Genomic DNA, 18,506 nt, shown 5'->3' with positions numbered 1-18,506 from the left:
GGTGTGAGCTTGCCACCATGTGGGAAGTGAGGATGCTGGCGTCGACTGTTCGCCGCTTCACCTCCCAATGTATGAATGAATGAACCATTGTAAAGCGCTTTGAGCACTAAAACGCTATAGCGCTTTAAAGCGCTATAAAAATGCAATTCATTATTGACAAACACGCACACAAAGTCACATGTCGGCGACCAATAGACACCCAAAGTCACATGTTGGAGTGGTTATCAAAATTAGCAAAAGTAGCAGAAAACTGAAATACGAAAACTAAAAAGTTATGCTGTGTGCATTTTCAGAGCATGCTGATATAGGTTTTAAGTGGTTAATGCATATCACTGCCACAGCTGGTCATTTTTCCTCCCCTGCGTATCAGTTTGTTTATTGTTGTATCCCAGCGGTTGTGAGAACCATTGCATAATCATGTGTCTCCATTCCATAAAGCAGAGGACATCTGTCTCCAATGTGAATGATTGAATATAGGAAAATGCCAGTGGCTGCCCAGCAGCAGCGCGTCTTGGCAGGCTGGCATTGGCCTGCTGGTGCTGATATACAGTAAGAGCAACAACAGCAGCTGTGGACAACATGTGAGTGGGTGCAGCAGCTTATTACCACTCATAGAATAGATAAGAGAGGTTCTTTATTTAGAGATAGTCAAAACGCTTTTCATGTGCTGTCGAGTGTGTCACATGTGACAGTGCGTAGTACACAGTGACAGTGTGTAGTATACAGTTTCCCAAACAGTGGGTCGGGAGTCTGGACCCATGTTTGGGGTGCGGACCAATGTTTATGGGCCGCAAGTATTTTTGCTGCGCTCCATTGCGACGCAATGTTTGTGAAATGCTTTGGCCCTGTCTCGCGACCCCGCCTCTCCCCCTCCCAATACAAACTGACTGCAAAAATGACCTTAATAGAGAAAAAATATCATAAACTAGATAAAGTGCCAATCGGCACAGGTCTCCACCAGGATTCTTCCTCAGCCTAGTGGGAATATGCGTGCACAGTTTCATCGCAATCGGACGCTGCGTTGAGGAGTTGTGGCCATTTGCTACTCCTGTAGGAGCCAATCGTGGCCAATCAGGATGGAATATGAGAAATCAAACAAAGCTGTCTTGATCACATGACTATGGAGATCATGTGTAGCGATTTGCGTGAAATGTGGATAAAATCTGAAGGAGTAATAATAGAAAATGTGTTTTACATATGTGGGCCTCCTGGTGGTGCTATAAAGAGCAGATGTGAAAAATTCCAGACAAAGGTTTTTCCTTGGCCTCTAGGGAGTTGGCATACAAAGTTATCCACAGATCCGTGCAGTTAGAGGTAAAAACACTTTTGGGCCAGTTATAGCGCCACCTTGAGGCTGAGTTGAAATTGTTCATGTGGCATTTCGTCCTCTGCCTAGTGGGAATGTGGGTGCACAATTTCACGGAAATCACACGATGTGTTCATGATTTGCAGCATTTTGTTTGAAACTGAGCACTCCTGTGAACTTTGGAAGCCAATCTTAGCCAATCAGTCTGAGAAATCTGAAAGACGGGTTTTGTTGAATGGCTCTAGAGAGACTGTGTACCAATTTGCGTGATGTTTGGACAAAATCTGTAGGTGTACTGTGCAAAAACCTGTTTTGCACAAAGCGGCCTCCTGGTGGCGCTATAACAGGCCGTTCTGGAAAGTTTGGGGCAGAGGTTCATCGTTGGCATCCAGGGAGTGTGTGTGCAAAATTTGGCATCGACCGGGTTAACGGTGGCCGAGATTAGCTCCTCACGGACGGACGGACACACGGACGGACACACGGACGGACGGAGTGCAAAACATACTCTCCCCCTAGGCCTTCGGCCTGGTGGAGACAATGAATACTGAAACCAGATAATCATTAAGGACAGTTTATGCATGCACCACGTACTATGTAAACTCTTCATTTCCATTGTCAGTTGCAAAAACAAAATAAAAATAAATAAAAAATAAAATGGGGACCACCCCAAAATACTTTGGCGACCCCAGAGGGGTCACGACCCACGGGTTGAGAAGCCCTGCTGTAGTACATCTCGTATCGTTGCTGTCCGGGCAGAAACCTCCCATCTCCATACATCTAAACTAAAGCAACTAAAGCAAGTTGAATTAAGCCCCTAGGCTACTTCATCAATACTACAGTGTCACACTAAAGTAGCAACAATAGGAGATCGACAAGCTCACTAGTGTTGCCATCATTGAAAAACATAGTGAATAGTGTTGCCATCATTGAAAAACATAGTGAAAATGGTTATGTCTGTGGGTTTCATAAATATTGAACCAATGAAAAGTATTAATGAGGTTCATTACAACTTAAACTACATCCACTGAGATATACAGGATCTTTTCTCCATTTCCTGAAAACTAACAGTTTAGAACTTTAGGACATACAAGGTTTCCACTTGACAGCGATATATGATATGATCTACAACCCTGGTGATACATGGACGGACCAGTTAAGTAAGTAAGCTAGAGAGCAAGTAGGTCGGAGTGACTTCTTGCCGGGCGTCTATCCCTTTTACAATGAGCTCGACCCTCTGGGAAATGGATTGCAGAGTGCTGAAAACACTTGTTTCAACATGTTAACCACTTTGAACCCTAGCGTTCCTATTCTGGTCTGCAAAAAATAGCAGATCTACAAGCTCACACCGCAGCAACACGTGTTGTCAGCTTGTTTCATCAAAAAGGTTTGGTGTAGAAAAAAAAAAAAAAAAACATTGAAGACCACTGTCGTAGGGTTTACATGGGTAAAACACAGAAAGTAAGCTCATAAGAACCATGGAACACAAGATCGGGTGTGAAACCTTGTATGTCCAGAACTGTTTGGAAAAGGAAAAAAAAATAACCGGTTGTTCCAATGGAGTCATTTAGTCACAAGCTCTTGAGAATACTTTTCATTTGTTCAATATTCATAAAACCCACAGAAATGCATAACCACTACTAAAAACAAAAACAGTACAGTACAGTACAAGCTCACAACGGATCACAATGCAACACTTTGAGCTAACTTCAAAGTTTGTGCCACACTTGTATGACAACGTCGTAGGGCATTCATTTAACATAAGACATATGGAGTTCCAAGGTATCTTCTGTCCAACAGCAATAAAATGTATTTACATCATGTATACGACAGATGCTTTTTTAAGACTGAATGACAAATTCTCTCACACTCAGTTGTACCAAACAAAGCATGGTGATCTGCATCGCAGCGCTAATGTAAACACATCCCTCACAATGCTCAGTCCGTTGTTTGGATAGAACTTGAAAATGTGAGGGGTTTAAAAGTGCGACAAAGCTTAGCACCGCCGTTTCTGAAACTTGTTGGAAAATCTTGAAAATTAGTTTTTTTTGTTTCTCATTTTGACAATATAATGTCCCAAAAATTAAAGTTTATATTTTGTGCAACATGTTTTTGTTATAGTTACACAAATGTGTACTACTGTACATGCCAACCAGACAAGTCCTCAACCACCCAACACTGACCTAGACCAGAGGAGAACAGATTAGAACAGCATCAGAGGCAGGGAGAGAAGCCAGGCTGGGAGTCTGTCTATCAGATTTGGCGTGCCGTGCACATGATTCCAGCTCCACGAACAGAGCCCGGCATTCCTCAGCCATGTGTAACAGACACACACACACACACACACACACACAAATGCTAAGATTCAATCTCCTTTAATGATAAACCTGGGTTTATGTTTGCACTACTACATCCACGGATCAAGACAGTGCAAGATGCAAGAGATCCATGTTAAGGAGGCTGTGATTTGAACTAATAATAATATATCACATATTTGGCAGTGGTCCAAACACACAATGCTGGAAGGAAGGCTATAATTGGAAGCTGCCTGACTGAAGTGACATCACTGATACGAGCTGGGAGGGACGCAGGCGCATTTTGGGAGCCCAACACGGTCATATAAGTCAGCATGGTTCTCAGGCTGTGGATCAGGGCCCACCCATCTGACCACGCAAAAGGCAAGAAAGATTATTATTTTTGAATAAATATTTGTTGTAATAGCATTGGCGCTCGAGTGGTGCAGTTGTAAAGTGCCTGCCGACAACTGCAGAGGTCAGTTATGAAAGTCTTTGTGTTTTACCAATTATTTGGGGGCCCCACTTGCAATATCCTGACAGCCCCAGTCCGCAGGTTGAGAACCAGTGAGTCAAGCAACAAACAGAGGCTGGTTAAGTGGTAAACAGACTTGTAACTTTGGTAAAGAGAGTTCCTTATGGACTTCCTGACCTTGCGGTTCAACATGTGCAAACAATACGAGGGTCATTGAGGCTCCTGGAATGCTGAGAGGGTTGAAGTTTCAGGGTCTAAAGACCAGTCATGTGTTTAAGTCCCGAGTTCATGGGTTTGGGGAGGGCCTCCACACTATTGCTAGTAGGGGGTTATGTACAGTATGGTCTATTATACATACACATTTTTACATAGTGTATTACACATGAAGTGTAATCACACACACACGCACACACACACACACACCTACAACATGATGTCACGCTGCGGTGGTATTAAGCACTTCACTCCGTTTTTACTAACCACCACGGTGGTCACCTTATCACCTTAAACGGAGTATGAATAGGCCTTAATTAAGAGCCTCAGGTGGTTTGACATAATATCACTGGAAGCGGGAAATGGGCTATATGGCTGACTGACTGGCTAGAGGACGACAACCAGATGCACTCCTTAGAGGACAAACATAATAGCACTAGAGTATAATGGCAATCTCTGACAAAAATAATGGCACTGACAAATGTGAGCCATTTTCAGAAAGGAGTCCTGCTCCTGAGATGCACCGGACCAGCCTGAACCTGGCTTTTGTCGCGGTCGAACCCCCCATTGTTCCAGACACAGACTCAGAGGAGGGAGGACAGGCAGACGATACAGACTTACTCCTTAGAGGACACAGAAGCAAGCAGCCTGTAAATCTAATTAACTGACGGGAGCAAAAAAGGGCCAGTAGAAGAAGTGCTGTTGTACGAAACAACACATTTCTCTCAGAAGACTCTTGGAATTGAATTGAAAGGGTGTACATTGATGAAAACAGACACGTTTTATAAACACATGGCCAATAAAGGATTCTTGTATTATTCATTAACTGCAGCGTAGCGGACATCAACTAATATCTTTCTAGTGTGGTATATTTTCAGCGTTTTACAATCAAGCACAGGGAATTAAGTGTTAAGTAACCACTTAAACCCTCTATTCTTAGTAAGACGGACCTGAGTTACAACTGCACTTGGACCAGGGCTGTGCAAGATGTGGGTTTGCAATAGGGTTGTCCCGATCGAATATTCAAATGATCAGAATCGGATCGGGAGCCAAAAAAACGTGATCAATATTATATCCATATCATTAGACTGGAAATTGTCTGATTTGGGATATTGTACGATTGTGATATGGCATAAACATGTTTTATAGCTACAAGATATTCACACAAATCTGTAAACATTGTTCATTTACGGATAACAGTCGGATAAATTATATACTGTAAATGAACGATCTTTATGGAAAAAATCTAACTAGCTTTGTCTGCTATAAAAGGACAGCAGCATGCCGTTTACTGCTGTGCCATTATGTTTGAATCATAATGAACCAGTCGTACAGTTTGAATCATAATGAACCAGTCATACAGTTTGAATCATAATGAACCACAGTCATACAGTTTGAATGTTTGCCTGCCCGTTGTCCAGCACTTTCAGACTGAACTCTTTGCCAAGTGGACAATTAGGAGAAAGACAAATATCACAGATTGGCACTAAGTGCATTCTCTCTGTGTGTGTGTGTGTGTGTGTGTGTGTGTGTGTGTGTGTAAACAGTGATTGAGGTGACCAGACATACCTAGCTCTCCTCGTAGTGTGACCAGCTCCTGGGACTGCTCCCTGCACTGCCTCACGGCCTCATCACGCTGGGGAACACACACACAGGTTTGTCAACTAGGGACATCAACAGTTTAGGACAGCCGTTTTAGGAATGCCATTTTAAAATGTGTGGGCCTTACTCTGTAAATCTGTTTAAACCATAAAACAACCTCTTGCGAGGACCAAGAAAATGGCCCTCACAATGTCCATTTCTCAAACGCTACTATACTTGTGAGGATATTCGGCCCTCACAAGTATAGAAGTACAAGTGTAGAGATACATAAACACACAGTTCGGTTGAACTGCATCTTCATTGGCACATGGCAACAGGCTTGGCTCCAAGATACCCATGTACAGGGCTCGAAATAGCGATAGCGAAATTTTGGTCGCAAATGCGCCTGAATTTTAATCTTTGCAACCTAAAAATATATTTGGGAGCACCAGTGCCACTACAAATAATTACTGTGGTGCGCCTGGCTACAACGATCGATTGTAGAAAAACGGGCGCTCTGAGCCGCTCTCTGACATCCACTGCACTGCTCCTGTCTGCTAGCTGCACTAGCACTTGATGCTAACAAACCAACGTGTGGAGTGTGTAGTTAACTACTCTTTGACACAACTGTACGGGACAACGTTGAGCGCTGCATCAAGTGTTCAGATTCAGAAAAGACCGGAGCCTCTAGCTCCGGAGGCGGACCGGCTCAGCTGTGTGCAGTGCATGCGTGTGTGCGCGCACAGCCGCACACGCATGCAAGAGAGAGAGGGAATGAGAGAGAGAGGAAGGGAGAGAGAATAGCAGACTTGTAAGTGTTTCTACATAGCAGCAGTATTGATACTTTTACTTAAGTAAAACATTAGAGTAATTTATCCACCACTGATTAGAAGTGAGTAGGCATAGCTATAAATATAATGTTTTACATCGAAATTATTTTATATTAGAAATTCTAATATATGATCTAAACAGGCTATAAGGTGAAAAACACAAAACAAAGAATAAGAAAACAGGTGATGTGACTGGCCGGAATCAGTGTAGACTAGAGGGTCCTCATCTGGAGATGTTTGATGCCTCTGTCTCTTTGAAGAGATGGATGGATGAGGGACAGACACTACATTTTAAATTCTGGCATGCATTTTTATACTTTGGTCATTTCATGTTATTTGTAAACCACACGTTATATTATTGTTTTTATGAATGTCAAAAATCAATTACATATTGGTGCTCCTTAGATTTTGGTGGGTGCTCCTAATTTCTTTCTGGTGCTCCTTCATTTTGAAATTGGTAGCACAAGCGCTACCAAGTAAAAAAGTTAATTTCGAGCCCTGCATGTACCTGTCAAAATACTTCCTTAATGTCAACGAAGTCCACAGTCAACACCAAAGGGAGTTCAACAAACCACGTGCAACCCAGATTCAGCTCAAACAAGGGATTAAATTACTTTAAGCTCCTATGCCACTAAAATGTGGAACGCCCTACCAACAGCCATTAAGACATGTGAATCCCTTGACTCTTTCAAAACCACTCTCAAAGGACACCTACGGACGGCTGCAATTTAAAACTGGCCCCCGTAAAAAAAAACGTAGACACGACAAATCACCTTTCAAATAAATGTCAGGAAATGAAGGGGAGCTGTCATGTAGTGATGTGTCATTCTAATGTCTTTTCATTCTAATGTCTGTGAATACAATTACAGTTTCACAAACAGGACATTGTATCAGCTGAAATCTATTTCCAATAAGCCGACAGCCCCTGTCAGACTCTTCCAAGAAATAACCTCACATTGTAAAAGAAAAAATTGATGTACTGCATGTCTTTAGCATATCATTTCCTGTCTCATCACCTATCCATCTTAAATGGACCCTCTAGCCAAGTTAATCTTTCCTTCCTCTGTTAGCCTGCATCTACTACTTCAGTCACACCAGATTAATTAAAACAAAACTATACGTCTGCATAATCATAATCACATTGTAATTCATACAGCCGCTTGTGGACACAAGAGTAATGGATAAACAACCTGTCAAAAGACCACTTTTAACAATTCCTTGTAGCGATAACACTTAAGAAATACGGCTGCCCTGGTCTGCGGAAACAGAGCGGAGGAGAACCCAGTTTACCCCGTGTCCAGCAGCAGCGCACGGAGCTGGAAGGCACTCTCTGCTACCTGCACAGCCCATGGTCCAGCCTCCGCCGGGGGGCTCAGGGTGCCGGGAGTTTCCTCCTCCTGGCTACGGAGGCCCAGGACCTCCTTTACACTGCTCCCACTGCATCTGAGGCTCCATCGGCAGTGCTGAGCGAGAGAGAGCCGAGTGCTTTACCGTAACGCCTCTAAAAGAGGGGGCAGCCAGGAATGCTGCAGTAGTGTGCTTAAAAAAGGACAGCCTCCCTCAGCTGTAAGTCGAGAGGCGGCTACTAAAACGAAGGGGGATGAGTAACGTAGAGCACTGATGGGAGCGAAGTGACCCTCCCTCCCTGGGGAGCAGATGGAGATGGTTCATTACCACATCGACCCGTCCTCCAAACCTGCACTAAAGCTTTCCTTTACAATCTGCCGCTATAGGCTCCACAAGCACAAACTCTTCAACTTTCACATTTCTAACTGTTAACTTAAAAATATTAGAAAACATCACTGCAAGAGCAAAATACTTTAGATTTTTTTTAAAGCAGATTAGAGAGGATCACTCTAAAACAACATTCAAGGAACAGCTAAAAGATAAACAGTTAGAATCCAGTTATGCGCCCAGGCGGTGGTGTAACCGTCTGGGCACCTGACTGGTAATCCAGTCGCAGTGTGCCGCGGGTTCGACCCCCGAGCCCGACACGGCCTTTACTGCATGTCTTCCCCCATCTCTCTCCCGTTTGCTGTCAGCCTACTGTCTGTCCCTTCAAAAAACCAATAAAAGGCGTAAGCCAAATTAAATTTAAAAACAGCTGCCGAACAAGCGGGCTAAATCACAAGCATAAACATGAGAGGAGGGGGCTAAATCACAAGCAGAAACATGAGACGGGTAGGGGGGTGGGCTAAATCACAACCATAGAAATGAGACAGGGGGGCTAAATCACAAGCAGAAACGAGACGGGTAGGGGGGGGGGGGGGGGCTAAATCACAACCATAGAAATGAGACAGGGGGGCTAAATCACAAGCAGAAACATGAGACGGGTGGGGGGGGGGGGGGGGGCTAAATCACAACCATAGAAATTAGACCGGGGGGGGGGGGGGGGGGGGGGGCTAAATCACAAGCAGAAACATGACTGGTAGGGGGGGCGGGCTAAATCACAACGATAGCAATGAGACAGGGGGGGCTAAATCACAAGCAGAAACATGAGACTGGTAGGGGGGGGCGGGCTAAATCACAACCATAGCAATGAGACAGGGGGGGGCTAAATCACAAGCAGAAACATGAGATCTGCTACTTTTGCTATCGTTGAAAAATCCTGGAAATATTCCCCCTATAATGACGTGCCGAATAGAGGGACTCCAGTGTTGAAGTGGTTAATTATTAGTTAACTAAAGCATAACCAACCCCAATGGAAAGATGAAAATATGCATTATCATTTAAGCGATACAGCTCTTCATGACTTCCATTCAAAAGACAATACTTTCCCCCAAAAAATCCTTTGCCCTTTTACAGGCCACACGTGAGCAATTCTCTGTCAATTAACTGGGTATCTCATTTCTTAGTCGGGCTGAAAGCAATTCTCATACAGTAGTTCTAATCTCAGTCCGTTTGTGGAGGGAATATTAGTCTCCCTGATGGACATCGAACATGACCTCACATCAGGTGTAGAATGACTCCATGAGCAGGTCAAGATCAATACAGACAGTAATTGATCCAGATCAGCTTTCAACATTCTAGAAACATTAAAGTCTGCACATGAAGCACAGCATGCTTACACATTATTGCACGTTATTCTGTCTGAGATTCATTTCATTTAAAAATAATGCATATAAACAGAATGCATGGCCTCATCCAGACAGCACAGAGCAGAGTCCAAAGGGAAGCACACACATCCCAACAAAAACGTCTCAGGTGCTGAACAACAAATACGTACTGGAGGAAAGGAAATCCACAGAGTGCAGTGAGTGCACACTGTAACTCAGCTCCCAGTAGAACATTTTATTTAGAGTTTCCAACAACGCTTCGACCACTGTGGGTCTTTATCAGGTCTGAGGTTCAGAACCAGCCTGGTCCAGCGGTTCTGAACCACACCAACAGCTGGGACATTCTCACACACTGATGACAAGCTCCAGCCCACCTATTCCTGGTCTAGTGAGAGGCTACCACATTCCACTACGTATACTCCAACAACACAACACAACTTCAGCACTACCACCGCAACGTATTTAACACATCTATAAGAACAAAATATATACACCCTAACACTACAACTACCTTATGTTAAAGCAAACCTATTCATACTATACAATAGTTGTCTGGATACCATTTTTTCAGAGTACAAGTACTTAATTTAGTACTCGCCGATACAGAGTACCGATAAGAGTACTTTTTATTTTTGTTGAGTAACCACTAAATTACCCCCTTTTTCTCGTCTATCTCCGATCTACACTTGTCAGTTGTCATATATGCTTGTAGATTGGCTGTTTTTCATGATGTGCTGAGGTGTTGGTTGGTCCGTCCAGTTGCATTCGTTCAGCCTAGTCAATTAGATGTTTTGGTACTCGGGTCAGAGTATCAGGGCCAGTTCCGAGTAAGAGTACTTGAGGGTGATATTATCGGCCCGATATCAGTATCGGAAACAACTCTACTCATGTCATTTCTGTACAAGTGCACTGTGTGGCACATGGGTGTTGACAGTCCCACTGTGTTTAGAAGCATTTTTAGGAAAGCGCCTTGTGTTTTCATCTGGGGAAAGAAAAGCTTTGGTGGACACATAGTCTAGTAGCAAAATGCGCGTCTATGATCAGCATGTATGTTGTACGTGGACTGTTGGTAATACAAAGAATACACAGCACGCCACAGGGGAGAAACGGTACCTGTTCTGTTTTTGTGGTTGAGTTCATCAATTTGACATCACTTCCATCAAACCAGAAGGATACGAGTCAACCATCTGTGACTGGGAAGCGAGAAAAGTAAAATGACTACCGGTATGTTGAATAATGGGCTGTATTGGTGGTGTCATATGGTTGCCTTTTTCCCCACTTAAACCATATACTTAGTTGACCGGTGTCAACCAGGGGTTCTATACTAGGCCCCCCACTTTTCTCCCTTTACATATTCACCAAAAATGGTCGATCTACAAGCTCAGAGCTTGGGGCCATTTTCATTGAACATTCGCCCCCAGAATAGGGATGTAAGGGTTCCAGTGGGTACAATCTTTGTCCCATGCTGGTGTTGTACTTGTACAGAACTGCAAAATGCAACACACCACTAGGTCTTACAACACAGTCTGCACTTTGCTCCAGATTCACATAGCACTTGCTTCACGCTGATGTCTGAATGCATGGAATGTGCATCAGGTTGCTATAGTTCTAGATGTCCAAACGGGTTCCTAAACCTTTACAGCTTGAGACCCAAAAATATATTTAACTAACTCAATTAAGCCTCATTTAAAAATAGTGAAAACTAGAAAAAGTGCCCTTCTGGGCACAGGTCTCCACCAGGATGAGCAGATGTGAAGAATTCCAGGCAAAGGTTTTTCCTTGGCCTCTAGGGAGTTGGCATACAAAGTTATCCACAGATCCGTGCAGTTAGAGGTGAAAACACTTTTCGGCCAGTTATAGTGCCACCTTGAGGCCGAGTTGAAATTGTTCATGTGGCATTTCGTCCTCGGCCTAGTGGGAATGTGGGTGCACAATTTCACGGAAATCACGCGATGCGTTCATGATTTGCAGCATTTTGTTTGAAACTGAGCACTCCTGTGAACTTTGGAAGCCAATCTTAACCAATCAGGATGGAGTCTGAGAAATCTGAAAGACCGGTTTCGTTGAATGGCTCTAGAGAGACTGTGTACCAATTTGCGTGATGTTTGGACAAAATATGTAGGTGTACTGTGCAAAAACTTGTTTTGCACAAAGCGGCCTCCTGGTGGCGCTATAACAGGCCGTTCTGGAAAGTTTGGGGCAGAGGTATGTCGGCCTCCTGGTGGCGCTATAAAGAGCAGATGTGAAAAATTCCAGGCAAAGGTTTTTCCTTGGCCTCTAGGGAGTTGGCATACAAAGTTATCCACAGATCCGTGCAGTTAGAGGTAAAAACAGTTTTCGGCCAGTTATAGCGCCACCTTGAGGCTGAGTTGAAATTGTTCATGTGGCATTTCGTCCTCGGCCTAGTGGGAATGTGGGTGCACAATTTCACGGAAATCACGCGATGTGTTCATGATTTGCAGCATTTTGTTTGAAACTGAGCACTCCTGTGAACTTTGGAAGCCAATCTTAACCAATCAGGATGGAGTCTGAGAAATCTGAAAGACTGGTTTCGTTGAATGGCTCTAGAGAGACTGTGTACCAATTTGCGTGATGTTTGGACAAAATCTGTAGGTGTACTGTGCAAAAACTTGTTTTGCACAAAGCGGCCTCCTGGTGGCGCTATAACAGGCCGTTCTGGAAAGTTTGGGGCAGAGGTTCATCGTTGGCATCCAGGGAGTGTGTGTGCAAAATTTGGCATCGACCGGGTTAACGGTGGCCGAGATTAGCTGCTCACGGACACACGGACGGACACACACACACACACACACACACACACACACACGGACGGACACACACACACACACGGACGGACGGACGGACGGAGTGCAAAACATACTCTTCCCCCCATGCCTTCGGCCTGGTGGAGACAACTACATGTGGCACACAAGCTTGTAATTCATTTAATTTTATAATTAGGTAAAAAAAATTAAAATAGTCATGACTCTTAAAAAGGGTCCTTATGTGTTTGGGTCTGGTGATGAATAGTTTAACCATTTATAAACAAAGAGATTGCCATCTCAAATTGGCATCATGTTGTCCGGGTCATGTCTGGTGTGTGTCAGGAGACTAGTGCTGTCAGATAAGTTCCACTGGTCTCTTGGGGGTTGGGGTGGCTGGCCGGGGGCTGGCAGACATGACGTCTACCCCAGAAACACTGTAGCACACCACACCCAGTCTGACAGAGGACAAGTTTGAAAGAAAATGGTTAACAGGGTAAACAGCGGGGGTATTTATTTTGGCAAACAAGAGTTGTCTAGGTCCAGCTTCTCTTTTTTGGCGTTTAAAGAGGGTAGGGAGGAGTCCCACACTTTGATAGCTGGTGGTAGGGCATTCCGCATTTTGGTGGCATAATAGTATTATGAATTCATCCCCATGTTTGTGCCAAGGACACGTTTCTATGGAATTTGTAACCCAACAGTCTATTTAGTAGTGTCACTTTTAAAGACACAAGACTTGGCTAAGAGATCACAACATTCAACTAAGCACTATAGAGCCAGAATCTACAGCTTAGAGATCTGTTCTTTAATGGTCCAAAGTCACATTGGAAAACATGAAAGGTTTTTAATACAGGATGAAGTACTGATAATCATTAATGGAAACCGTTAATCATCGATTTTAATGTCGAGATAGTAGATAGACAGTGTGAAAACATCCCACAGGGACCATCGTCACATGAACTGGAGACACACACACCAATTGCCTGGTCCAGCATAAGCGGCATTAGGCAGAATTCAGACTATGCTTCTTACAAATAAATAAATAAGTACTGCCGTTTTACATTAACAGTCTTATTAAATGTCCAAAAGGAGACCACTTTCAGAAGTCGCTAATGAGAGCTACCACCAGCACCGGCCCGTCCTCTGCTGCCTATAGCCTACTATACTAACAAAACAATAATTCTATTGCGTTATAATAGGTTTAATATTCGTATCAATATATCGCAATGAATAAGTGAGTTGTGGTCCAGCAGCGTGTGCTGTGTCCAGACGACACAAGCAGCAGCCAGTATCGGGGCAGCAGAGCGGTCAGGTGGAGAAGGAGAAACACAGACTTGTCTCTTGAAGCTTCAGAAGCTTATAAACATCAAACATTTTGATGTATGACATGATAAATATGCCATACTGCTCAGTCTTCATTACAACATCTAAATCTACTAGTTTGCAACAAATGGTCAGTTCCATGAAGTCGTGGTCCGCAACTCCACACCTCCCCACCTTTCCGTTTTTCCTTCTCATTTTGAGCAGAAAAAGCACTGGAGACCCATTTGTATTCTACATAAAAAGCTGTTAATGTAAACGTAGCCTTAGAGTGGTGTTTTTATGGTGTGGCCAAAGGCCAACATGTATGAGAAATATGATGCAAGTGGTTAAATGGAATGGTGTGGTTAAGGATCGGTTTAAGAATGTGGGAAGGATTTGTTGGCTAGTCCTTGGCGCACACACACACTGGCTAAATGGAATGGTGTGGTTAAAGGACAACTTTAGTTTTTTTCAACCAAGGTTCATGTTTTAGGTTGTTATTAGAGAAAGTAAAAGGTGAGTAATACATTTTTCATTTGCTGCTTTCTTTCGTTTTAGGGATTTTAGCAGTTTTTGACAGGGGGGCGGGGGCATTCGAGCACAGGGCTAAATATGTATTTCTTTACAAAATTTGATAGCGATTTATTTTTTTATTCTTTACTATAGTCCTACTAGACCCCAAGAAATTACATTTGGCCACAAAACATCACGAGATCTACTGAATGTGTCAAACTGACATTGAGCCTATGACACACAGTGTGGCTTCCCCCCAGTAGGCTACCTTCACATTCAGTAGATCCTGTGATGCATTTGTGGCCAGATGTAATTTCCTGGGGTTTATTAGGACTATAGTAAATAATAAATAAATAAATCGCTATAACATTTTCTAAAGAAATACATATTTAGCCCCATGCTCGAATGCCCCCGCCCCCCTGTACAAAACCGCTAAAATCCCTAAAACGAAAGAAAGCAGCAAATGAAAAAGAATTAACACTCATCTTTACTTTCTCTAATAACAACCTAAAACATGAACCTTGGTTGAAAAAAACTAGTTGTCCTTTAAGGATCGGTTTAAGAATGTGAGAAGGAGATGTTGTCTATAGTCCTTGGCACACACACACACTCACTGGCAAAAATCTAACTACACCCATGAGTGAAAAGTCAAAAGCTTAACGTTGTGTCAAACAGTAACACAAATTTAGGCAGTTTGTTACAACACCAACATTGTTCTTGTGAAGTACTTTTATACTCATTTCCATTCAGCCAAATGAGACAGACCAAGACCACAATAATGTTCATGCACACAAGCAGATCCTCAGTATGACCCGTGTTCAGAACTGCACACTTACCATCAATAGCCACAGATTGGAAAAGGAGAGACCTCTCCAGCATTACACCATGTCATGTTTTCTCCGCTTCAGGGTTTGAGTAAACATAACCAATATGATTAGGCATAATTCAATTCCGTCATATTAGGTTATGAAATATGAGCCATTGGTTACAAGGATGAGTAACAAAGACAAGCACAGGAGTGGAACAAAGTTGCCAGCTATGGTTTGGTTGCTGATGTGATAAACCTGTTTTTAACAACACTCCTTCAGGGTATCCATTTCCTGGAAGCCGATCACAACATCATCACAATTCACAAACAGATCCAAACAGCAAGCATCGATAAACCTTTAGATGCACTGCTCTGCATGTCAAACCTTCTGTCTGAGAAACCTATAGGAACCAGGTGAGGTTATACTGATGTTTCACTTTCAAACATGTTTGAAGCCTTCTTCAGAGCAAGCTAAAACATTTTTTAGTCTGTTCTGAAGGCAGTTTGCCGAAACGCGTTGCGTTCACAAATAAACATGAGAAATTGCATCTGAGCCAGTCTAGCATCTTTTATTTTGGAGTGCTGCTTTTTCCACTGCCCTTTCCAAGGGCAGTTTCCAGAGGAAGCACACGTGTTTTTATTGCGTTACATGGTTAAATGGGAGTTTGTCTAAATACTGAATCAAGCAACTTAAACTGTCTGGGGTCAGGTGCACACAAAAGCCAGAGAATACAAAACGGGTACAACTGAGAGAAACCCCTCCAATGTCAGTAACTGGTTACAAACTAATATTTTCTAACTGGTTATTAAGTGTGTTAAGTGTGTTATTAAGTGTGACCTCTAGCCAAATAATATTTAAGTGCAGGTCACGACAGGTCCATGGCTCAAAGGTAATATCCTAATATGACTTGTAACTAGTTACTCTTGATTCCAAGTAATTCATTATAAAATAACTAGTAATTCATTACTCTTGAGTAAATTGCCCAACACTGTCCAAAGTTAATATACATTATATTGTCTCTGGCGGCGGGTGTAAATCTCATGTCTAAAAACTTTTTTCAGGATTAAAATTCAAAAATCGCCAAAGTAACAGATCCACAAGCTCAAGCTTCCGAGCTTGTGGATCATCTACTTTTGATGCTTTTGTGTGATGCTGCAGTATGATCAAGTAGGGCAACAAAGTACTGCAACGATATATATTATTATTTTTAAATAACCCTCTAACGGACAGTGCTACTGCTATGCCTTGAATCACACCCCAGTCCCATTGCTTGCTCGTCATGGTCTTACCTCAGCCAGGGTTTTCTGCAGAACCACCGCCAGAGCCTCACATTGGACCTGCAGCTGCCGGTGCTGCTGGGTTTCAGCTGCAGGTACCAGGCCCACCGCCGCTCCATGACTCCGAGTCGACTTGGGCTGCTGCTGACGGAGCGGCTGCTGGCAACCGGTGGCTTTGTTGGGTCCGTTCTTGTCAACTGCAAAAGAACACGCGTTCAGGGTCGTTACTACATTCAGCATCACCACTCCCCCGTCCATGATGACCTCTGGTTCGATACCGTGCCACTACTCCGGTCCCCATACGCTCCGGACAGGGAGACGTTTACATTGGGCGTTTGCTCAGTCGCAGTTCGCTCCACCACGATTGATTATGATTCACAGATCTGCTCCAACAACATTAATGACATTAGTCCTTCATATTTCCATCTCCTGTTGTGTGGACGGACAAGACGGCGCTGTGTTGTATTTTAGCGAGGTCGTGCCACACCAGTTTTGATTTACAGTAGCTTTATAAATGCAACACCCCCCTGAATAATAATAACCAGCTCATAGCTTCTACTAATGAACCACAGGACGCTGACAGGCGAGGATAGAGAGAGACGCCAAAGCTACAGACTGGAGTTGTGCAAGAGAGGAAAAATGAGCATGTTCATCAGCACTTATCACTGATACTGGAGACCTGTGGATGACTTCCTAGGGAGGGTACAGTATATTCTAGTAGGATACTAGTTATTATGTAATGAGATGGTGAAAGTGAGCTTGGACATGGGAAAAATAATTTTAATGAGTGGGAACACAGTGTTCTCAACCATGCAACACTCAAGAGATGACAGTTTATTGTTGCAATATTCATGGACAAACATCATAGTAACGTTCACTGCAAATGGTGGAACGCTGCAAAAGTGTGGCTCACCAGTTGGCTGGTTGAATAATCCCCCCTCATGTTGCTTGACAGCAGCTCGTGTCTACAAGACCCATGGCTTCATAACACAGGATAAAAATACTCCTCCCACACCAAGGACAGCGCCGTTCATACAGTACACACACGCTACACTATATTATATTTAGCACGCCCTTTTAAAACAGCTTCTCTTGAGTAATGAAATGGATATCAACAGCAGCATTTTCACCAGCAGTGATACCACTGCGTGCTGCTGTGAGGGCTCTGCAGCCAGAGACTGGGAACAGTGTAGGTGAAAGATATTCAGCCTTATAACCAAAATAAAAGGACCATCCACGCCAAGCAGTATAACTAGTTCAAAACTGTCCTCATTATAGTTGGTGTGGACTGTGGACAACTCCCCTCGAGTTGGAACCATGTTTAAAACTATAAACTTTAGTTTGTTGTAGCGTTTGGTGTGGGTGGCCCTTAACTTAATGCCTGTATACTTACGGCAGTTGACCAGAGTCCACCCAAGGCTCTACACTAGTTACACTCCTTTTCTCCCTCACACTAAATGTCTTAGAACATAGCCAATCTACAAGCTCATACACACTACACACATATTTAGAACAATATTTTATTCCTTTTCCCCCTCACCAGTTTAGTCATTATGCCAATTGATTGCTCCCCTCACACATTTGTGTGTTGACACTGCTTTTGTATCCTACTGGCTCACCTGGCAGAGAGTGCCATTTTTTGAACAGCCTCTATGAGCTTGTATATCTGCTATTTTTGTTGTTTTCAGCATTCAGTAGTGGTATGGGATCATGTTTGTGACCGGACAGACAGATCTCTGGATAGAGGCCTGCTGGCGAAGCACGGTCGTGTCAATGGAACAACATTCCAGCGCTGGCAGAGACAGAGCTACAGCGGGTGGGCAGGACACACCCATGCAATATAGCAGAGATTTCTTCCATTATATCGAAATAACTTTAGGAGAATCCATCATATTTTAACCACTTTAACCCTATAACGGCCTATAAATATATAAACAGCTACTAACAGCCAATCCATCCATCCAGCCATCTTCAACTGATTATCCGGAATTGGGTCATGGGGGTAACAGTTCCAGAAATATCCAGGCTTCCCTTTCAAAAGCAACATTAACAACTTCCTCCTGGGGGATCCCGGGGCGTTCCCAGGCCAATGTG

General features: G+C 43.4%; 1 protein-coding gene across 2 annotated transcripts in view; it reads right to left on the bottom strand.

The window, feature by feature from the left end:
• LOC310873475 (uncharacterized protein) overlaps positions 1-18,506 on the bottom strand; it is a 51,331-nt gene that overhangs the window by 10,578 nt on the left and 22,247 nt on the right. For both annotated transcript variants that reach the window (XM_083785871.1, XM_083785870.1), the window contains exons 6-7: positions 16,425-16,609; positions 5,855-5,921 (exon numbers count right to left, since the gene is read on the bottom strand). In XM_083785871.1, the coding sequence (XP_083641997.1) occupies positions 5,855-5,921; positions 16,425-16,609 (252 nt within the window). The remainder of the gene's footprint in view (positions 1-5,854; positions 5,922-16,424; positions 16,610-18,506) is intronic.

Source organism: Protomyctophum parallelum (genome assembly GCF_964188405.1).
Source record: "Protomyctophum parallelum genome assembly, chromosome: 16".
Taxonomy (NCBI): Eukaryota; Metazoa; Chordata; class Actinopteri; order Myctophiformes; family Myctophidae; genus Protomyctophum; species Protomyctophum parallelum.
This window is presented reverse-complemented; position numbering and strand designations above follow the sequence as displayed.